General features: G+C 40.2%; 1 protein-coding gene across 3 annotated transcripts in view; it reads right to left on the bottom strand.

The window, feature by feature from the left end:
• PRMT8 (protein arginine methyltransferase 8) overlaps positions 1-18,806 on the bottom strand; it is a 75,547-nt gene extending 56,741 nt beyond the window's left edge. Inside the window, exon 1 of one of the 3 annotated variants that reach the window (XR_007159709.2) lies at positions 18,126-18,805. Coding sequence is in view for 2 of the 3 variants with exons in the window: in XM_013199977.3 (XP_013055431.1) it covers positions 18,126-18,200 (75 nt within the window). In the remaining variant the exon portion in view is untranslated. Of the gene's footprint in view, positions 1-18,125 lie in introns of all 3 variants that reach the window. The other 2 variants (XM_013199977.3, XM_013199976.3) reach the window with 2 other exon arrangements.
• Positions 18,807-24,551: the final 5,745 nt, after the last annotated feature.

The following is a 24,551-nucleotide window of genomic DNA, read 5'->3' as shown; positions in this document are numbered from 1 at the left end:
TTTTTCCAAGACAAAGCATGGCTGAGATTCTGCTAGGAAAAGTAAATGGCAGAGAGGAATGTGACTCCTGACAAAAAGATCACCTTGTGTAAAGACCTATAGTATAATGAGACTGACAGACAACATGCATGGTAATTTCTGCCTACAGAGAACACTGCCTTTCAGCTTAATAGAAATATAAGTGTTTCCTCATAACTGTTAAATTATTTACCTGTAGAAAAATCTTTTCAGAAAGGTAAACAATTATGTTTACAAAAAAAAAAAAAGTCATTTAGACTTTTAGGATAGAGGAGTTGCATCCTAAATTAATCCTTGTGAATGTGGTTATGATGTAATTAGTACTCAGGCTTGACTATATTTTGAGAGTCTACTTTCTTTACTGGAGTTGTTATAGAACCACTGAGAGTATTAAATTCCCCATATTTCCATTTCCCATTCTTGATGTAACTGTACTATTTTTAACAAGGGAGTCAAGCAACTCGTTTCATTTTTAATAGGCTTTGTGCATATAGTCCGTTGTGTGCTTAGCAAATTTTTAATGCACTGACCCCTGAAAGTCACTTTGCATCCTGTGTCCCAGACATTCTCCTCCTCATCACTGAACTTCAGATATTTCAGAACAACAGTTCTAGGAAGACAGTATATCCTGTAGACTTTGCTACAAAAATACCAGCAATTGATCACCTACTCTATGCCCTAGCCAAGCTTTAGATGAGCACTTCAGGGTAGTTTCTGATGTTTCTAAACTCTAGAAGAGGTCTTAGCTTAAGGAGCATCCAGATTTATCCATTATTACTTTTTAACCTCTGCAGGATAAATGAGGACAGGAAGGAGAAAAAGGTTGAGAAATGACAGTTGCTGAGCTGAAGTGCCAGAGAAAATGAGTACACAGAGTTACACAGTTCAATGCAGCTTCAGAACTAAGAGCTCACAGAGACCAATATTGAATAAGGTCCAACACTTGGCACTTTCTTTTGTCAATTAGTTGAAAAATAGTGTTTCCCTGCACAGAGTAAAGACATCTTCCTGCTTCTTCTGAAGCTGTAACTCACTGTGTCTTAGTATCTTATAGCACAAATTTTCTCTTAATCTCTTGTTGTAACCCAACTGGCTATCTTTTGTCCTTCATGTTGATTCTAAGTCCATCTCACTGTGTGACTCTGAAGGAGTTAGCCATCTCTTAATGTGGGTTATCAGAGTATTTCTTCCTCTCCACAACTAATATTTTAATTTGGAAACATTAGAATAAAACGCCTGTGAGGAGAGTCAAAGTGTAACTTTATCAAATGTACAGGCTCCAACCGCAAACAAATCCTTGAGAAGAAAATTGGCAGAAAGCCTTTACCTTGTGCTCAGCAGCCACAGCTGCTAAAACAAAAATAGTAGCTTTTCTGCCTCACAAGACTGGTAAGTGTGCAGTGGGAGGATAGTTCTGCCTCCGACCTCTCTTTGGCACTTGGAAGTTCAGGAAGATACCCAGCATAAGGGATTGGGTCACAGCATTTTCATTGATGCTAATTCAGAAAGCAGCATATATTATTGTGTGCTAAGGGAGGGCACACACTTGGATAGGACTGGATGGAAATCCTTGCCTCATTTATGGACACAGTACAGATTGCTTTGTCCACAAACTCAAACCTGTGATTGTCCTGACAGTAGTCAGCCCCTCCTTGCAACAAGAAACTGCAACTTGAACCTCACACTCTGCTGAAGCTGAATCCTTCCTGCAGGTCTCAGGCAAGAAAATGCAGCCTGTATTCTGGTACCCCATTTCTGTTGCTGCTGCACACCCTCTCATGCTTTTCTGCTGACATCCTGTGTGGTGCTTCATTCTTCCTTCTTGCAGGGAAAAGCTTTGGCTCTGCTTAATGCATGCACAACAACCCATGGACACTAAGACTTGCATATATGAGAACAAATGTTTTGTCTTTACTTGTGCAATAATAGAGGAATAAATCAAATAATTGCTGTAGAATCCCTACAGGCTCAAGAAGTTCTTCTGAAATGTCTTCACTGAGAAGAAATGTAGAGCAAAAAGGAAATGATTAGAAACAACATGAGCAGAAAGTGTAACTGACAGTAGAACTATCTGTATAACTAGGCTTCTGTTCAAAATAATCTTGCATTGATGCATATGTAAATAAGTTGATTAGCATGAAGACTGATATTCTCTGATTAAAGTGCTTCTGACCTGTGATTTTCACAGATTCATGTGACTTTTCTTGCCCTGAAAATCTTAGACTGTGAATTTCAGCTTTAGAAAGGTTATCACCATTCACAGTTATGAAGAAACCTTGAAAACACCAAGTGAAAGTTTCCTGGTACTGAAGGGTCTATAAAAAGAACTCAATGACGCAAATTCAGTATCTTTTTTTAGCCAGTCTCATCACCTTTCCACATATGATGTTGGCATTATTGCTCTTTAGCCGCAATATGGGCACAGCATGATGTGCAGCAATGTAAATTTCCTTATTGCACCAACCCCTTCTGTGTTCTGATGGCGGGACAGGCCTTCAGTTTCTCTTGCCTTCTGACATGTTGATGATGGGCCAAAAAATAATAATAATAATAATTTTAAAAGTCCAGCAAAATCTGTGCATTATATAAGATAACTGTGAGTCAAAGGATAGGACTGAAAGTTTCACTTGCTACTTTTCTGAACATTAATCTGATTTAAGGAACAGAAATAAATAAAAACAAAACAAAAAAAAACCCTGAAAGCAACCACAAGTGAGCAAAATAATATAAGCAAAAAGTTTCTCCCTAGAGCCTGCTGCTAGACTTGTCATTGTATTCAGATCTGCTAAAGTTGATTTATCTTTTTTATGAATCTCAGAGCCACAAGAACAGCATTTGTTGCAATCCAGTACTACTCATGCCTCATTCCCAAGAAAGAAACCTCTTTCCCAGCCTGCCTAGTGGTGATTGTTACATGGTGTTGGAAAGTACAGTAGATTAACGTGGGGAATAGGAGAAGATTCGAGATTTTATTGACACTAATGGGTACTTTTTTTTTTCTTTCTTTCTTTTTCTCTTTCTTTTTGGAACATATCAAGCTTATTGGAATCCTGTTTCTTCAAATATTTTTTCTGTTCCTGGAATTACTGTCATCTCAGCGGGATAGGAAGAGAATCATCAGTTCTCACATCTGATCTGGCTGTACATTCAGAATTAATGGAGAGGGAGAGCTTTATGATAGGAAAAAGAATCTGAAAGATAGTGTGAGAAACACAGAAGAAATGGGATTTTCAACATGACTGAATCAAGGGAATATTTTTAAGAGCTGCTATACAAATGAAAATACCTGTGGTTTGTCTGCTGTCATTACTGCAGGGACCACGGCAGTGAAGTGGCACATCTGCACAGTTACAATATCACAAAAACTAGATGTGCTGTACCCAATGATTCTATTAGCAAGGTTCCAGCACATGACCTTGAATCAGTTTGTTTATACAAAAGTACTTGTAGGCACAGAACCATACTATTAACTCTAGACAGTTAAGCGAAGCCTCTAGGTTGGCAGCCTAGCCACCCTAGGCTCTATCTGGGAGCCACATAAAGAAAGAAGCTCCTTTAAAGTATGATTCAGGTTTGAGATGGGCAGAGTTGCAATTCAGAGGTGTTTGTCTCTGTTGATGAGACAGGACAAGTAGGCCACCAACTCAGACATCTTGTTAAGTCATTTGAAGTTCTGTGAGCAAACGCCAGATCCTAGTTCACTGATTTAAAATATAATAATAGAAAATAATTGATGATGGATCTCTTGATAGACAATATTAGGACCCTAACAAAAGCACGATAAGATTCAGAGGAATGCACCTGTTCTGTCACCAGTAGCACAACTGACACAAATTGAGTATGAGAAGCAGTAAGGTTTCTTTTGAACACCATGCTACCTTTTAAAGACCGTATCATAAAGATAAGTCTAAATGATTGAAAGAAGAACATGAGAAGAACAGCATCTTCTCTACCTCCTTAAAAATGTCCATCCAAACTAAGTCCATCTCAATTCCACCTAAGATTTCTCACTAAAAACAGATGATTAAGTAGGATCTTGATTAAGTAGGATTTTGATTTTAAGTTGGTGTTAGAGATATTGAAGCTGTATCCTACAGCTAAGAGACTTAAACTATGCAACTAGATAAAAGCTAAATATAGAATTGCTGACAAATACATTATGCAATTAATCGTCCTGATTTCCATTGTTCTGAATTGCATACTCTGTACAGTCCAGCAATTGTAAGAAATAATTTTTGTTGCTATTGTTGTTGTTGTTTTGGGGAAAAAAATAGAAAAAAAAACACACCATAAAAACTCATTTTATTGAGACCTTCAGATTGTCAGGTGGAATAGAAAAATAGGCAACAGAGATGATAGAGATGTGAATACACTCAGCATTTCACAGGTCTAAATGCTTAAGGAGACCCAGGGACTGTGTTTTTTTGTTACAAATTCCTTAATTTACTGTGTTTTTTTTTTTTTTAATCAGACAAGTGAAGAAAATTAATACAATGTATAAAATTTTTAGTTTCCCAGTGTTCTTATATCTTGTGTTTTATTTGCTTATTCAGATTTATTTGGATGTAAAATTGGTGTTTGGGCTATTTTATGTTTGTATTTTTCCCCGTCATTTGAGATCACCAAAACAAGGAAACGGGTAGAAACAGGAATTGTTTACCAGATTTCCTTTTTTTTTGGTCAAAATAGTAGTCCTCTGTTGTTATTCACTCTTCCTATACATTTATAACTTCCAGTCCTTTAGCAGAGATGTGAGAGGTAATGGCTTTTAAGAGAAACTTAAAAGTGGCCCTGTGGCCTGTGTGTTTTAAACACAGGCTTAGACCTTCACACCTCTGAAAAGTCTTCAAGTAATGAAAAACATCTGATGCAGTCAAGAGGCCCTAAATAGCAAATATGTCATGGAAAATATAAATGGTGCTTTATAGAATATGATTAATGTTGATGTTCATTATGATAACATCTTATAGGAAAAATGTACTGCCGATAACTTATGAAACATAAGCTGCTAGAGAGCTGTTCTCATCTTTATATGCAAGATACTGTGTGCATGCAGTACAATCTCTATATAATTTGAAATTGTTAAATCCTGTTAAAAATTGTCACCATAACTAGGTAATTGTTGCATTTATGTCTGTCTTTGTAAAACTGTATTGGTCATGGGTTTATGCATGTATATAACCAGTTTTCAAGGAAGAACATTGTAACAGGTTTTGATCATACATTAAGACTTTATTGATTTAATACATGATCTGTATTTGGCACAGTTAATCTAATCTATTTGTACCTAATCTACAGGTACAATTGACTTTTCCATGTCATTCTCCTAGTGGATCTATAGTCATTTATAGCTATTTATAACTGGTGGATCTACTAGTATTTCAGTAAGGCTTGGAGTGTTAAGCCAGTTAAAATAAGTTTATTATATTTGTCTATGATTTAATGGACAGAAATATGTGTATGTTTCAGGAAATGTCTGATCACCTGCACAGACAATTGTGGTTCATATACACTACATTCAGCACATTTGTGTGGCATTGAATTTACTGCACAAAACGTCACAGACTTGGTTTATTTGTGGTGTGCAGAGTAATCATCATTCAAAACACACTGGGTTTACTTGGCCATTCCAACTGCAGTATAATTGTACGTAAACTTTTGAAGATCCTTATATTTAACCTATACAACATTTCCATGCAAAACTAGAATAAAGGTGTAAGTAAGTACAGGCATACAGCTAAGATGACGGCCAGGATTTCAAAGGTATGTAGGCAGAGAAATATTCAGAAATGTACATCTGTTACTTTCAGAAGTACCCACTGAGCTCAGTATCTTCCTAGGTGCTGCATCCCACTCTCTCTGTATCTTCCAGCCTCTCTTCTTAGGGGTTCAGCAGTCTGGAATTCAAGGCCTAGCAATGACCAACAGCCCAGATGTGTAACCTTGGCTCAGACTGACGAGAAAATTCCTGAATTGTCAGAGAGTTTGAAAAAGCCTGTAGCATAGATCCATGAAAGATAAAAATGAGGTGAAACACAAATGTAAAATTCAAGGGACTCAGGAAGAAAAATTGTAACACAAAGAGGTATAACCTTCTAAAGGAGTCTAAAGATGGCAACAGGAACATGAAACATGAAGCATGAACATGAATATAAAGCACAAAGGAAAACACGAACACTCCTGGGAGCAACAGAAGCTGACCTACCCTCCCTGCTTCATGATTACATGGTTAGCAAAAAATCTTTGTACATCCTATGTTGGGAATGACAAGCATACTAGTGCTCATCCCAGTAGCTTGTTAATAGCTGCCTCTGGTATGTTAGGCAACAAATAATTCCTATGTATTTCTGAGTTGTACATATTCTGCATAAAAGAGATTCTGTAGGCATGGTGAAAGATGCCTGAACAGAGCGATTCAGTGAATTGAAAGAGAAAGAAGCCACTGGTATGTAAGGAACTCAGGTGGCTATCGCATGACATTAGTAGCTTGACATTAATAGAGTAAATTTGGTGAAGCCTTAGGCTGCAGCATGAACTCTGCGTAACCTGAACATGGTATATTGGTTGATTGAACAACGGTGAGTGACATTGTGTGGGGGTCTGGGTGGATGCCGATGAGTGAAGGGGGGGATGTGCTGACTAAGGATGGTGCCAGATAGGAGCCTGACACCAGAGATAACAGAAACCATCCTGCCCTGAAACAAAGAACAGCCAATCTGAAGGAACATAACATATATGTGTCAAGAATTGATTGACTACGGCAAATGAAACAAAGATTGCACAGATCTCAGGGAAAGACTCAAGTGAGGTCCCTCCCTGTAGGCACCCAGCTTGAGCTGATATACAGGTACCATTAAATTCTTGCTGCTTTAAATAAGAGTTGACTCTTAGAATGAATTTCAGATGCCTGGGGAGATCCATTCTGCTAGGGTATACAACGGGATCCCCTAACAATGATAACAACAATGCCTAAATTACTGAAGAGGTATTGAAGAAAAACTATTTTTGAGAATTGAACTTCTACAAATTTCTGAATGTATTTTACCTGGAAAAAAATATTAAAATCAATGTCCTTTGTGAGAGTAATTAAACTGCATATCATCTGACTTGCAAGTATGCTAAGTGTCTTCTTCTCAGACCTCTGTGAGATGTGTAGGTGTTTCAGAATTTAAGAACACAAGACCAATTATATTTAACGGATGAATCAAAGGTATAAATACTTGGAAGTGATCTATACTGACAGTCAAATATTTTCAAATGTTCCTTTTCTGAATTGGGAGTTTGTATTCCTAACAGATCACCAAGTTAACTGGTCTGAAACTGACTTTAGAGCTTTCCTAGTATTGTACCTGAAATGTGAGCTTGTTATTTCAATTTGAAGTGGAAGGCTTCCTGTATTGTCCACAACTAAACTGAATTTTGTCAGAATATATTTACAAAGGAAGATAGTGAATATAAAAGATGTTATTGAATGAAAAGCTAGGACTCTTCTGAGAGACTGCCTTTTTAAACACAGAGTTACAGTTTTTAATCTACTTAATCACAATATCAACAGAGAAATATATAAATGTTTGATGTGATATCAGACTTTAAACAGGATGTTATTCTTCAGTATATCAGTCCACATCAGCTCAGTATTGTCTTCTCTGACATAGTTCTATAACTCTTACAACTTTGTGCAAAGAAATGAAAGTCATGGCATAACATGCAGTTTGAATTTATGTAAATATGTAACTTTGTGTGTGCATTTCTCTATATATATATGCATACATAAAGACATACATGCAATAAGTAATTTTGTAAGCAAACATATTGAAGTGTGGCTGAAATGACAAATGATCTCAATGCTAAGACAGTTATTCAATTATTAATAGCGGAGCCTTGATGATCCTGAACTAGCATTGTGTATTGTATTTGCATTTTAGTCTTTATGTGATGAGTAAAGTAACTTTCTTATTTTGAAATATTGTTAGAGTAGAAACTGTTGTGTCAATGTGATTGGATATCTTGGCAGTTCATTAATAGTCAGAGTCTGAAATGATACTCCTACAGCAGATTGCCCAGGACCATATCCAGATGGATTCTGAAGATCTCCAAGTAAGGAGATTCCACTACTTCTCTGGGCAACCATTCTGGTGTCTTGTCACCCACTCAGTAAATAAGCGCTTCCCAATGTTAAGACCAAACCTCTTATGTTCCAGTTTGTGCCTATTGCCTCTTGTCCTACCACTGGGCACCACTGGCTCCATCCTCTTTGCACCCTCCCTTTAGGTATTTATAGACATTGACAAGATCCCTTCTAAGGCTCCTCTTCTCCATGCTGAACAATCCCAACACTCTCAGCCTCTCTTCATAGGATTCTACAATAAATTATCATGCTGAGAGCTGCTTTCACACAGAAGCATAGCAGGGTGTTCAGTATTTCTTTCATTATTAATAGAACACTTGTTACAGAATCACAGAATCACAGAATCGTCTAGGTTGGAAGATCATCTAGTCCAACCTCTGCCCTAACACTAACAAGTCCTCCACTAAACCATATCACTAAGGGCTACATCTAAACATCTTTTAAAGGCCTCCAGGGATGGCGACTCAACCACTTTCCTGGGCAGCCCGTTCCAACGCCTAACAACCCTTTCAGTAAAGACGTTCTTCCTAACATCCAACCTAAACATCCCCTGGTGCAACTTTAGCCCATTCCCCCTCGTCCTGTCACCATGCATGTGGGAGAATAGACCAACCCCCACCTCGCTACAACCTCCTTTAAGGTACCTATAGAGAGCGATGAGGTCTCCCCTGAGCCTCCTCTTCTCCAGGCTAAACAATCCCAGCTCCCTCAGCCGCTCCTCGTAAGACTTGTTCTCCAGACCCCTCACCAGCTTGGTCGCCCTTCTCTGGACTCTCTCGAGCACCTCCATGTCCTTCTTGTAGCGAGGGGCCCAAAACTGAACACAGTACTCGAGGTGAGGTCTCACCAGAGCCGAGTACAGGGGGACAATCACCTCCTTAGACCTGCTGGCCACACTGCTTCTTATGCAAGCCAGGATGCTGTTGGCCTTCTTGGCCACCTGAGCACACTGCTGGCTCATATTCAGCCGACTACCAACCAGTACTCCCAGGTCCTTCTCCGCCAGGCAGCTTTCCAGCCACTCATCTCCCAGCCTGTAGCTCTGCTTGGGGTTGTTACGCCCCAGATGCAGGACCCGGCACTTGGCCTTGTTGAACTTCATGCAGTTGACCTCAGCCCATCGCTCCAGCCTATCCAGATCCTCCTGCAGAGCCTTCCTGCCCTCGAGCAGATCGACACACGCACCTAACTTGGTGTCATCTGCAAACTTACTGAGGGTGCAGTCAATCCCCTCATCCAGGTCATCGATAAGGATATTAAAGAGGACCGGCCCCAGCACTGAGCCCTGGGGGACTCCGCTAGTAACCGGCCTCCAACTGGATTTGGCTCCATTCACCACAACTCTTTGGGCCCGGCCATCCAGCCAGTTTTTAACCCAACAAAGTGTACACCAGTCCAAGCCACGAGCAGCCAGTTTCTCGAGGAGAATGTTGTGGGAAACGGTGTCAAAAGCCTTACTGAAGTCAAGGTAGACCACATCCACAGCCTTCCCCTCATCCACCAAGCGCGTCACTTGGTCATAGAAGGAGATCAGGTTCGTCAAGCAGGACCTACCTTTCATAAATCCATGCTGACTGGGCCTGATCGCCTGGTTGCCCTGCAAGTGCCGCGTGATGACACTCAAGATAATCTGCTCCATGAGCTTCCCTGGCACTGAGGTCAAACTAACAGACCTATAGTTCCCCGGGTCTACCCTCTGGCCCTTCTTGTAGATGGGCGTCATGTTTGCTAGCCGCCAGTCGACTGGAACCTCCCCTGATAGCCAGGACTGCCGATAAATAATGGAAAGCGGCTTGGCCAGCTCCTCCGCCAGTTCGCTCAGTACCCTCGGGTGGATCCCATCCGGCCCCATCGACTTGCGTACATCCAAGTGTCGTAGCAGGTCGCCAACCATTTCCTCATGGATAGCGAGGGCCACATCCTGCTCCCCATCCCCTTCCACCAGCTCAGGGTACCAGGTATCCAGAGAACAACCAGTCTTGCCGCTAAAGACTGAGGCAAAGAAAGCATTGAGCACCTCAGCCTTTTCCTCATCTTTTGTAACTAAATGTTAAAGTGTTCAAAAATCTTCATCAATATATGTTCAACTCCAGTAGGATCTGAACTGCACCTGTTAAAAAGGTAGCTACATATTTTATTTCAAAAGCAGTTGGTGATAACCATGATGATAAAAACCAAGCTTGTACGGCTTTGTGAATAAGCTTTTGTTATTCCACACCCATCTTTTAAACATAGTTAAGAAAGGGATAAGAGAAAATATGCTCCTAACATTTCATACAATCATGTAATGATCAACCCTCAATTCTTGAGCAAAATCACTTGACATTCATCTTTTTTAATACAGTCATTATATACAAATATGAGCTGTTTTTGACTGTATGAATCACAGAATTGTAGAATATCCTGAGTTGGAAGGGACCCACAAGGATCATCGAGCCCAACTCCGAGCTCCACAGAGGACCATCCAAAAAAACAAACTATATTTTCGAGAGTGTTGTCCAAGTGCTTCTTGAATTCCAGTAGGCCTAGTGCTGTGACCACTTTGCTGGGGAGCCTGTTCCATTGCTCAACCACCTTCTCAGTGAAGAACCTTTTCCTAACATCTAGCCTGAACCTCCCCTGATGCAGCTTCATGCCATTTCCTGGTATCCTATTGCTGGTCACCAGACAGGAGATCAGCGCCTGTACCTCTGCTTCCCCTAATGAGGAAGCTGTAGGTCCCCATGAGGTCTCCCCTCAGTCTCCTCTTCTCTAGGCTGGTGAAAAACCAAGTGAATTTAGTCATTCTTCATACGTCTAGCCCTCTAGACCCTCACCATCTTTGTAGCCTACCTTTGGACACTCTCTAATAGTTTTAAGTTCTTCTTATATTGTGACGCCCAAACCTGTACACAGTACTCAATGTGAGGCCACACCAGTGCAGTGTAGAGCAGAACAATTGTGTCCCTTGACTGGCTATCAATGCTGTGCCTGATGCACCCCCAGATACGGTAGGCCCTTCTGGCTGCCAGGGCCCACTGTTGACTCATAATCAGCTTGCCATCAACCAAAAGCCCCAGAGCCCTTTCCACAGGTTTCCACAGGGGCTTTCTCCAGCCCCTTGTCACCCAGTCTGCACATATATCCAGGGACGTCCCCTCCCTGTTGCTCTTGTAAAACTTCATGTAGTTGGTGATTGCCCAGCCCTCTAATTTGTCAAGATCTCTCTCTGCTGAAACAGGTGCACTTATATCAGGGTAAACCTGTTTTGAGGTCTTAGAATACTCAACTCTTATCTGCTGAAAAAATATCTTGCAAGCAAAAACACTGCTGCCTTCCAACTTACAAGGGAACAAAGACATGTTTTATGAGTTTAATGAGAAGCACTGTTGGCTCTCTTTTGAGAAAAGAACAGACCTATCATATAGGAAGATGGCACAGAGATTTTTTTTTTCTTTAACAAAATAATTAACTTGAGGCTACATGACAGCACACCTTCTGTTTAAAAAAAAAATTTAGAAGAAAAGTTTCACATTTTTGTGAAAATCAGATAGTAATAAATAATAGCACCTTCTTTGCTTGAAATCCTTATCTATACTTATCTCCTTTAGGGTTCATCTGCTTAAATAAAAATTCTCTTAATAGAATAGTAATGTAGTTAAAAAAAGCTAGGAAAATGATCTTCACAGTAATATTCAGAGTAGATGACAGAATCAAGATTATATGCATCAGGTTCAGCAAGGACAATTTGACTGTGATCAAATATGAAGGTGAGAAGGTGCATGAGGTGGAACTGTGGTGAGTTGATGCTGAGCTGCTGCTCAAGATCCTGATACTGAGACTGATGGGAAGTAGTGTTCCATTTCCTCTGGTTCTACTCATTGGAGAGGTGATTGGGATGGATCTTAGAAAACAATATGTGTGTGTGCATGGCAACGAGAGTGCATGAAAAGTTTTCACTATCAGAGTCTCTCTCTTTTTATAAAGTAAACCTAGCAGTGTCTGGGTGATACTTCTCCACTTGTGTCAATAAAACTAACATGGTTTCAAAATGAACACCCTTAAAGAGATCTGATTTGAATGCAATGCCTATACCAAAGGCCTGTTAGGCAGAAGAAATGTATTGTCCATCGTGATCACAAAAAGAGGAAACAGGAAGGGCTTGAGAAAAAAAGTTATATTTTTAAATCTAAGTTAAAGCTAAGATGATGGCTAAATATTGCCACATAAAAGTCAGAAACAGACACCTAAATTTTAGTTGGAGCCACTATAAATCAACACCAATGAGGTGGTGACTGATTTTTTGTTATGAAGAAGAGGAGGCATTTATGAAATATAAATTAGGAGTAAGTATTGCCCAGTCCATGAACTGGATCCATTTCCTGCTGCCCTTTCCTCTGTGAGTTTTTAAACATGGAAAGGACTATGCTGATTCCAGATAAATTGCTTCTGAAGCATTGTCATAACTATGTGGCAGGTGATGGTGCCACGTCATGTTTTATAGTCAGATATACACACTGTCAGATGGCTAAACTACAGACATTCCCTTTTCCAGATGCTTACTTATCACATGTTGTGGAAGGGCATCTGTTTTGAACAGATGTACTTCCAGTCAGGTCTATGAAATACTTCCAAGCTTCTGTGAGAGATTAGCCCATCCTGACCTTCTGCTAATAGAGAATGAAAAGAGATGAGAACTGAATACAGGGTACTTAAGAATTCCCCATAAAAAATGGGAAAAGCATGAGGAAAGTATCCATTGGTGCACACTGAAAAACAGGGAAGGAAGCCATTCAAGAGCTGAACCTTGAGGTAAAAGCAGAAACTCTCCAAAATACATAAGGTGTGTTATGTTTTCTGACTCAATTGGCTTTGCTGGATAATGATCAATGAAATATCATTCTCATTACACAATATGTTGAGTCAATCATTTCTGAGCTTAACCATTGATTAACCATTTGTGAGACAGTGCTGGAGCTGGTAAAAACAAATTTCAATGGAGAATTTCAAGGAAGCTCTAATACACTAAATGAGGAAGCAGCCCTGGTGACAAAGGACATGGGAAAGACCAAGGTACTCAGTGTGTTCTTCACCACGGTCATTTCTAGTAAGATCAGCCTTCAGGAATCCCATGTCACAGAGAACACAGGAGCCTGGATCAAGGAAGCTTCATTCTCACTTGGAGAAGGATCAGATTGGGGAACGTTTTAGACTGATCAGACATACATACATCCCAGAAGTCTAACAGGATGTATCCGCATGTGGTGAGGGTGCCAGTCAATGTCATTGCAGGGCCACTCTATAATCTTTGATCATGCTGACCAGGAGAGATTCCTGAAGATTGGAAAAAAAAGAAATGTCTTTTCATTGTTCAAAAAGAGCAAGGAGGATTGAGGAAACTACAGGCCAGTCAGCCCCACCTCAATTCCTGGGAAGCTTATGGAGCAAATAATCTTGGAAACCACTTCCAGGATTATGTCCACATGAAAGACATGAAGGTGACCATGAGTAGTCAGCATGGAATTACAAAGGGGAAATTGAGCTTAAGAAAACTGATCTAGTTTTCTACATCTGATGAGGTAACTGGCTTGGTGGATAAGGGAAGAGCACTGGATGTTGTCTTGACTTTTGACACTGTCTCCCATATACAAGCTGATGAACTATGGGTTAAATAACTGGATAAAGAGGTGGACTGAAAACTGTCTAACAGCCATGCCCAGTGGGTAGTGATCAGCAGAAAAGAGTCCAGCTGGAGGTCAGTCACTAGTGATGTACCTCCAGGGGTCAATACTGGGTCATATACAGCTTAACGTATTTGCTGGTGACCTGGATGATGGGGCAGAGTGTACCCTCAACAAATTTGCAGATGACACAGAATTGTGAAGAGTGTCTAATAAAACCACTTCAGATGTGTTGCCATTCAGGGGGACCTGGACTGGCTGGAGAAATGTGCATAAACAATCTCATGATACTGTAACAGTTACACTCATATGTATGGGGAAGCATGTCCATTATGTCTGTTAACTCAAATCTTCAAAAGATTTTTTTTTCTAACCAGAACCTAAGGTTTATATAATAGGACCTGCAAGGAGGAGTCTATTTTTTTACCATTGATAAATTGCCTAATCTCTCTTTTCTCTGCAGTACAACAGACTTCTTTTCTATCAACACTGCAAAGTCTTCAGCATGAGAATTGCATCTTATGAAGTCACTGTGCGTTCTACAAAATGATCCCAGTTTCAGGTCCTAGAATTTAAGTTTTGCCACTTTTAAATTAATGTTTGCCACTTTGAAGTGAATAACTAACCTATTACATGTAGATGCGTATATTTTTTGGATGTGTACATAAACCTTGGCACTTTTTGCTATTCCTTTCACCTGGCACAAGTTCACCAGACACACTCATGCACACATCTCCTTTGGAAATCTCACTTCTTTTAATTTCTTTCCCACCACTGATATCAGGCCTACTATTAATATGGCTTCCATGAATATCCACTTACATTTAATATAAAAGACTCCACAAACTGACATCCATGGCAGGTCAGCACTGTGACATTTGAGAAATCTTCATGTGTATGTTCTACAAAGAACAATTTATCTTTTATTTTGTTTTCTGTCTGAATGCATTTGATTATCTGTAGAGAACCCAATTCTGGACCTTTATTTATGCAAACAGACCTGATTTATGTATACAAGCCTTCTTTCTTGACTAAAGATACATAGATTAATTTTTTATATTGTTTTTCTGAGAGATTCTACAGCTTTTGTTCCAATGAACAATGTTCTCTTGAAGTTCATGGGATGGCCTAGGGGAATAAAAACTTTCTAAGTAATTGTTTTCATTTTGCAGTCTTTGAAATCTGAAAAACATTATCTGAAACCATTTTAGCAAGTTTTATATTAGTGGGACCCCTATTGCCTTCATTGAGGCTCTAAACACAAAGGACTTTTGAAGGTTTTATTTCCATTGACATTTACTATTCTACAAAGCACTTAGACTCCTATAAACACAAGAAAAAAAGCAAAAACTGTTCCAGTTAAAACTCTGGCAGACAGACTGATAGACTGATATCTGGCTGTTATCAGCACACTTACATAATTGTTGAATAAAATTACAGAACTATTTTTAGCTTGATCCAATATCCATCTGCACTTGTGGGAAGACTTCTATTCACTTAACTAGGCTTTGGATCAAGATACAAAGCTGTGGGTATACTTATAATGTAGATGTTTGTACAATCTGGTAGCAAGGTAAACTTACTCTTGTAAGTTTATTGTTGAGATATTGCTTTTTTACTACCTTGTGTCCTTGTTTGCAGAATATAGTGAGTATTGACATAGTGTAGCTTTGGTTTTCGTTTGTCTATATTTGCTGTCATCACCTCTTAAAGGTTTTGGGGCTAAGAAGATAGCATGATGGTCATCAGAGGGGAATCAAAAGAGTAAAATGTTTCTCATACAGGGTCCATGTTCTCTGTTTTAACATATTTTTTGTAAACTGTTCTACTACTGAAACAGTATACTTGCCATATTCGACCTTGAAAAGATTAACATTCTTTTAGTTGTGGTAGATTTCAACAAAACAATATATTTTACTGTGACTTTGTGTCATATGTTCACTAGGAACTTCAAATCAATCTGAATAAGAACTATAATGTTTTTTGGAATGATTTGCCAGTGGGACGTTTTGACCATTTGTTAAGTGTTTTAACTGTTCATCTCTCTCTGGATGACATTTTTCAAATCATGCCTGTCACCATGGCAACAAAATACTTCAGAAATTCAATGAGTATCAGAACCTGAACATTAGGGAAAACCAACTGGTTTCAAATGAAGCAAATTTATACCAATTCCTAATTTTCTCCTACACCACGACAACTCCAAAACTGAGGTGCTTTGATCTGCATTCCTTCTGTCACAGAACATTTGATAACCTCAAAAGAAAGTTAGAGAAATATAGGTTTGAAGGTCAAACTGGTATCATATGACTTTGCTAAATATAGATGCTTGACTAGTGAAAGAGCTTCAAAGGTCCTGGCATATTTTATCTGGAGCATTTCTAAGACCTCTCAGAACAAAACAGAGCTTAACATCACTAAGCTGAAAATTAATAAAATAGGAAATATCTTGGCACGTGTTATGAGTATAACACTTCTGGTTTTAAGGCACATTAGAAGATGCCTAATCTACAACATTTTCACTCTCATTTCACAAATCTGTCACTGGTGGATACTCTGAGGAGAGGAAGCACAGCATTTTAATATAGTCCTGTATGCAGCATTGTAATGAAACTTATCGCTAAGAAAGCCTTCTCCATAACAGCACATTGCAGTGTGTACAGCATTGCACAAACAGAAAAACAAAGCTGTTTAAACAACAAAAATGTACTAATACAGAGCTGAAATAGAAGAGGAATATTTAAAAAGCTTCTCTCACCTATTTGTCTGCTACTATCTAAAGATGATTTTCACTGAATAGGGGCTTTAAAATGAACTGGTTATGCTTGTATATTTCTCCCTGCAATACGGTCCAGTATCCTGGGTCATTTAATGTAATACATTCTGTCAGTACTATGACAGTTTACAGATGTGCAGCTAGACTTCTTGCTACATAGATGTTTCTTCTGCAAACGGTACTCTATGGAGTTGTAATGCAGTAACAGGCGTGTTCTTTGATTTACTGCTTACATTAAACTACTTTAAGATAATTCTGGTCTTCATCTGGCATGGCAAAGCAGGCATATTTATAAACATCAAGCACATCTTTCTTAGCAGAGGGAGCACTATTGCCCTATTAGGAGGAGTAACATGGGATTCATGAGGGAGCAGGATACCTACTGTGAGGACTAATTGAAAGCAGGAGGCATTTGGCAGAGACATGGAAAGAAGCATGAGGGGGAAGTCATGTTCTCACTAATACTGAAGCGGTGCTTTTGTTCTTTATTATCTGCAGGGCAATGGGAAGGAGGGTCAGTGTTGCCTGTGGATGTAATGGCAAAGCCGTTGAAGTTGATTGGGGTGCAATATCCTCGGGGGCCTGCACATGGCTGTGCTGTATGTCGCGTAACCATACGTTAAATGTTCAGTGGGAGTCTTAGGCACAGTCTATTAATAGAAACGGGGAGTTTGGCACGCATTAGCACATTTGCCTGCCTCCTTCTCACATGCTCCCAGAGAAACTGGGATTGCATCCTGCATCCTTCTGCTTTCCCAGAGCTGAGACACTGCATACCGCTGTATCATTTGAGAAGACTCAGTCAGGTCAAGACAACCCTAGGGAAGCAAATGAGGGCTGTTGCTGAGATGGGAAAGGTTGAGGGAACCAAACGTTATTTGGGGGAGGGGGGCAGCTGATTTCTTGAAGAAAAAATGGAGAGCTCGCAGGATACCCCCTTGGCCCGAATGAAATGCAAAGCTCAGATGAGCCGGGCACAAGGGGAAATGCTCTTCCTGCCCCCCGCTCTTTGCTCAGGCAGTTGCACTTGGTGATATCTGGGGTGCTGCAGAGATATATTTTCCTTAACTCCCCCAAGTAGTCCTGCCCCACCGCTGCATTCTCTCGGGCGAAAGAAACACTAGGAGCTGGCCAGGGTGCTGTAGAAAAAGACCTTCTTTGTCCACGACAGCCTCCTCAAACACACAGTAACAGCCCCCTTTCCCTTACCGCCGCCCCCCCTCCTTCTCCGTTCCCCATAGCGACGCAAAGCCTCTGCTCTAACCAGCCCGCTCTCGCTCACCGAGCCTCCCGGCAAGAAGCCGTAGAGCAGCTGCTTCCGGGAAGCCGCCTGAGCGACGAGACGGTCCAGCCGGGCGCAAAGTTCTCTGCCAGGGGGGAACGGAGCGGGAGGGTGGGAGCACATGCAGAAAACCACAGAACAGCGGAGGCAGGGACATGCCGAAGGATCCAGGAAAGTTTATCTGCGCTTACTGCTGTTTCTGCTAAGGGAGCCCGGGGGGGTGGGGGAGTTGGGGTGCAGGGCTTTGCCTCGCGTCCTTACCTCAGTGCTCTCGGCAGCGTTCTCCGCCATTTTCCTCCTCAGGAGCAGGCAGCGGGAGGAGTGTTTCATTCCCATAAGAGCTAGCCAAGGGGTTGGGGCTTCGGGGTTGGTGTTTTGTTTTATGTTTTCAAAGATTTCCGGACACTTGTGTGTGCCAAAGGACAGGGAGAAAAATATTACGGAAAGCAGCAATAAATCAGTCTTCTCTGTTCTTTCCGCTTCGTCCACAGGAATGTTTGTCTTCTTTTGGCATCAGGAGCTCCTTGGGCACTTGCAAGTTCTCCTCTTTTCCTCTCACTTGCACTTCTAGTAGGCTCTTAAGATGATCAGAGAGGCGGCACACACTCTTCAGGTTAAACTAAAGGGCTGTCGGGTTGCGAATCCTCCCCTTCAGAGAAAGCAGTCAGGCTAAACAGGAGAGAAGCACCAGCTAAACCGAACTTGGGCGTGCAGTGACCAGCTGGGCATCTTTGTGTCCTGTGGGTATTCTTCCAGAGGCAGAGGGAGCCAGAGACAAAGCAACAGGACAAGGAAATCATAGCCCTTTAGTTTCCTTCTTTGGGCTTCTTTTTCTCTAGGTCTCCAGGAAACTTCCTTTAAAGACGATCACAGTATTTGCCACTGTCTTTCCATTAATGTCTTCTGAAACAGCAGTCTTTCTCCTCCCTTTCCACTTTTGTTAAATGCTCAGTGCCCTTCTCTGGGAATTGCACTCACGTGACTTTTGTAGAAAAGCATTATCTCAAGCTCCCCCCACTCGTTGCCTACGCCCTCTCATACACAGGCACGCACCCACGCACACCCACGTTGTCTCCCTCTCACACAGGCATGCAACATTTTCCATCCTGTCTCATCTTTCAAATCAGCAATACTTTTCTTTGCAAAGACACTCATCAAGGATCTTATAGGGCTGTTGAAGAAGCCTACTTCAGCTTCTTTCCTCCGAGTTCTTTGCTCCAAGTAGCAAACCTGGTTTCTTAATTTATCTTAATCTCCTGTATGTGCACCCATCTTCTGTTTCACTTGAATTTTTCAGCAAGATCCACACCATCGGATAACCATGAATTGTAAAAATACAGTTTCAGGTTGGATGCAGCTACCGCTGAAAAAGGTGGGTGGGAGGGAGGGTGAGAGGGGGGTGGGGAAGAAGAGGTCTCGCTGGGGCTAAGGATGTTTTGTAAGCTTGGATTATTTATTTATTCATTTATTAGATGTCTTTACCTAATGCCATCTTCCTCCGTGACAATGCATCACAACGTTCCACTCATTTTGTTGACATGTTTATCGAGCTGTCGTTCCTCCATCCCCTCCATCGCTTTCTCCTTTTTAGTTCGGAGTTTCCAGTTGGGAGAATTAGGTTCACCTCACTCGTATTGCTGTGGGTATGGGTGGGAGAGGGGGTGTGTTACATAATTAATCCTTCCAACTTCACGTTCTGCAGCTCCATTTCCAGCCCACTGTTCTCACGTTTTTGTTTTGTTTTTATACGGAGGAGGTGAGGAAATAATGCAGGTGTGTGGGTGTGTGTAGCTTGTAGGATTTCAAGGACTAGAGCAGGATTGCTTTTCTCTGAATAGTTTGAAATCATTTCTTCTGGGGGTGTCAGTAGAGACCTGAAGAAAAGGTTTGAAAGATTATTTTCTGTGTGTTATTTTAAGCATGTATCCTGCTCAGATGCTACATCAGTGAGAGATTGTGATAGATTTTGCTTTTTTGTCCCCTACACACTATTTTAATGTCTTTTAATTACAGCTTATCCTCAGCTGAGCTCTACAATACTGACATGTCATCAGCTACTGCCAGAACCACAGGAGGCACCTGTGCACAGGAGGCTGAAATATTCCAGGGGTGGAGGAATGGGGATAGAGAATATAAATTAAGGAGCAGAGAGCAAAAATATTCTCCCACCCCATGGAGATAAGGAACTAGGTGCAAAGAAATTAAATAAGCTAATTTCTCCCTTTTACTTGAATGACTTCGATAAATTTGTGTTCAGAGTAAACACAGATCAGCAGGTGTGCAACAGATTTCATGGATGTGCAATAAATCACATAGAAGTAAGCAACCCAGGGAAGCTGAAGGTATGTGACATGCTGATATGTCAAATGGCAATGAGAACATGCCATGTAGGGGACAATGGTACTATATGGAAATGTTTCCGAATATGAGAGTATGTTTTAGAGACACATGCCATACAGTTTCATACTGGGCCTCTGTAAGATATTTTACAAAGCCATTTGATTATTCAGTTGTTCAGAAGCCTGCTTTTCCTTTCAGATCAAATTTATCCTAACATCTCAAGAGCTTTCATTAGGTACATACTGTTGCTAAATTTTTTCAGTAATCACCCACTACTCTTTTATTTATAAAGTGGAATTTATTTCACACTCTTTCTGTATGAGGTTCAAATGGCAACAGAAGTGGAAGCAGGGCATTTTCCCTGTTTTTGAGGGGACGTTCGTAGAGCTCTTGAAGGTCTTAAAACTTTCAAAACATGAAAATTCATAGGTAGCTATTTTAGAGTATTCCAAAGTCGCCCTTAGTCTTGGGCTATGGAACATTTTCTCATTAATTAACTTTGATTTGTAGATGGAGGGATAAGAAAAAAAAAAGTGCAAATAAAAAATGAAAGTCTCTGCAATCCTTTTTTTCATATTGTTTTTTTCTGGTATGTCATGAATATCTGGTAATTAGCAAGTGCATGAAATTTTAGTCAGCATGCATTTTGGCTGACCTACATAGTTTTCATGTATCTTCTCTATTTTCAGGTAGTACACATAGCTAAGGTTAGTTTAATAAAACCTTTTAGAGTAAACCTGTGTTCTATATAGAGAACAAGAACTAGATTACTCAAAACAACTCTAGGACATGTTTTCAATTTTTCTTTGACAGCTGAGTCTATATTTCTAGTTTCAGCTCAATCGCTCTTTAGTCAATTAAATGAAGCATCAGATTTTCAAAAGCACTCAGCAACTAGCAAAACTAGCAGGCAGAGATTTGATATAGATCCTTCCTTCTTCCACTTCAGATATTATGTGACTTGACCTGGCATTTGTTCTCATCTTCTTCTACTTCTTCCTTAACACACGATACTTGACTGCTCATCCTTGAACCTAGTGCTTTACAGAAGGAAAAAGCACTTTACAGGAAAACCTTCCAGTCTCAGGGTTTCCAGCATAAGGATGAGTATTTCGGCCCTGAACTCATTTGAAAATCTTCCAGATGGTTCGTGTCCTCACTCCTCCAGTCCTCCTTTTATGCTCTGTGTGTGATTGAGGAAACTGCCTTGAAAACACACCATTTGCTGTAAGCTGTTTTATTTCAAAGGGAAAATTATTTGTCCTTCAGAACTTTATTATTTTTTTTTTACTCAGTTTGTGTGTTGAAGTTATTCCTTGCAAGAGTCAATTAGAAATATCTTTTCAAAGACTGAAACCACTGTGTTTAAATATACAAATATGTGTGTGTACACACATATACTTGGCCAGACCTTCATACAGGCCTCAGTGCAATTTCCTGTTGATACTGAAATTCACAGGAACACCAAAACCGAGAATACTTAAGAATGAAAGTAGGCCATTGAGACTGAGTTTTGGAACATATTTCTGACCCCTTGTTTTGTTAGATCTCAAAGAAAACAGCACTGTCACATATATAATAGTTTTATAATAGTAAAAGTGTGTTTGTAACAAAGCTAAGAGATGTCAAAAACATTCTGAATTTGAATGCATCATATGTAAAGTAAATATGAAGTTCACAAAACAATACAAATAGAAGTAGAGTAAAGCTGAAGAGAAAATGGAAAAGGAAGCATTTATTACTTCCTATTTCTACAGTAGCAGCTGTGGCTGCAAATGCTCTGCTACTTGCTCAGTGTGGCAATATTGTGGTTCTAACCCTCTGGAGGATCAGGCTTGTTCCCAGTTTTGTCATTACCTTGGGTGAAATCCACAGGTCTGTATTTGAGGTAAAATAAGCCCATGCATAGGTACAGACTGAGAATCTGACTGCAGAGCAGTCCTGGTAGAAAGCATCTAGGGGTTACAGGGTAGGAGTGTAGAGCTAGGTTGAATATGATTCATTATGCTTTTTCACTGCATAAGAGGTCAACTGAACGATTAGGTGCATTAAATGGAACGTGGCCTATGAATCAAGGGAAGTTATGATCTGTCTGTATGGTATAGTTGAGACTGTATCTTTGATTCTGTGTCCAGTTCTGGGTCCCCTGGTTCAAGAGATAGGTGGACACATTGGACATAGTTCAATGGATGATTACCAAGATGGTCTGTTATGGCACAAAACCTCTGGGGAAGGTAGAGCTTTCTGGGTATGGTGCAGTGGAGGTCAAGCACTCAGTAGTGGCTTATGACTAGCTTTAAGAATTGTTAGATGATAGAACCAAACTCCTCTTGGTAATGTCAGATGACATGAAGAATGCAACAGCTTCAAGTCATGGCTTGGAAATTCAGACTAAATGCTGGCCAAAAAAAAGCATCTTGCTGCATAAAGAAGCACAACCCTTTGAACTTTATACATCAAGGAAAGCCATTTTCTTTCTGTTGCAACATCATTGAAATATGTGATCAGCTAAAGAAAAACACATACATGAACAAGAGAACATTTTTTTCCTCTGATTAAACTTTCTCTCCAAAATAAATTCTTGGGGGAAGAAGATGAAATGAGGGTGCTGCTGTAATGATCCCAATGAAGTGGGTAAGATGTACTTCAAGCATTGACAATTTGGCATCATTTCAAAGCAATGGCAATAGAGAGACAATCAAAGTGCTCCAGTTAAACTGCATGGACTGGAATTATAAGGATGAATAAGGAAAGGAAAGGAAAATGTGGATAATGAAGCAGGTCAGGTGGAGGACTGGCAGAAGAGGACTGACAGGGAAAGTGAACAAATCTGTAGCAAGTAGAGAAGCACAGGGTAGCCATGACAGGCAAAGAATGTTTAACGGTGATGGAACAGCTGAAGATAGGAGAATTTAAAGTAGAAGAGCACTATAGGTCACAATAAATATTCACATGCCATGGATCAGTGTTAAACTATTGCATTTGTTACGCTTGAGTGTTCTGTCATAAAAAAAACAGTCCTTCCTTTGGGATAGGGGCACAAATTGAAATACAGGACATTGAATGCTAAGAAAAAAAACCAACAAAACAACCTTCTATTGTGAAGGTGGCCAAAAAGAGGTTGCCCAAAGATATTTTGAGTCTACATCCTTGGAGATATTCAAAATCAAGCAATTTGGTCTAGTTGATAGTCCTTTGCATGTAAGGATTGAACTAGGTGATGTCGCAGATGAAATTTTTACACAGGTCTGATGTATCAACAATTCAAGATTTATTAATTCCTTTATGGTAAATCACAAATTAGACTGTTTTTGTTAGTTAGTTAGTTAGTTTTTTTTTAGTAGCACTTAATCATCAGTTAATCATTAGCCTATTTAACACAATAATTCAGTAGTTTTTGCTACAATCAGAACAGCATAGTAGTTAAAGATTTCATAAATGGCAAGGTTCACACATGAGTTACGGTAAGATATTAGCAGTTTCTATAGAGCAAGGGATTGGGGATTTCTATACAGTGAGGCATTAGGAATTTCTGTACAACAAGGTTTTGGGGATTTCTAAACTTAGTTGCATGGTCAAGAACTTTTCATCTTTTGGTGAATTACTCACCCTTCTTTACATCTGCATATACAGTGGACCATTGAACCTTGAGGAGTCTTGCCCTGAGACCCATCCCGTCTCAGGGGGTATTATTTAGTAGTATTTATAGGACTGTGAGGTGATTGGCTTTAGGAAGTATTTTTCCATCCTGGCCACAATTCAAGTTAGGTAATTCTTGTGTTGCCTACCAACCATACAACCATACATTCCAGTACCTTCCATATTGTACAGTTCTGGTATCCAGGTAGCAAGAGTTCCAGGTACAGTTATGGAGTGCCTAATCATCCCAACTCACTGAACTTGTAACAGTGGCAAGAACATAATGTTAGTTTATCCTGAGATCGCAGAGTGCCCTGGCAAGGGCAAGGGCGAGGGGGAGACATGCACCACCACAGGTGATCTTCAGAGGTCCTTTCCGGCCTCAGTGACTCTGTGATTCTATGTGATTCTGTGAAATGATATTTCTCCTGAAGCCTTGAAAAACAATCTGTATGCAAACACCTGTACCAAAATGATTTGATAACGCAGCCAACGTGTTAACAGAAAAAAATATGTTCAGAGAAGTAAAAGACTATTGCTTGCATTTTGTTTAGTGCTCACAGTAGAGAAGGGGTATGTATTTGTTTGAAGAGCTGAACTACTTTGTAATGCTCTCCTTCATAAGCTATCAGTGGACAGAGAACATTTCATCTGGGCACACGGCATATCAGAAGAAAGGTGAGGTACTACTCTCAGAAGCATGTACCC

This window comes from Anser cygnoides, chromosome 1 (genome assembly GCF_040182565.1).
Source record: "Anser cygnoides isolate HZ-2024a breed goose chromosome 1, Taihu_goose_T2T_genome, whole genome shotgun sequence".
Classification (NCBI taxonomy): domain Eukaryota; kingdom Metazoa; phylum Chordata; class Aves; order Anseriformes; family Anatidae; genus Anser; species Anser cygnoides.
Note: the sequence above shows the minus strand (reverse complement) of the source record. Positions and strands in the feature narration are given on the sequence as shown.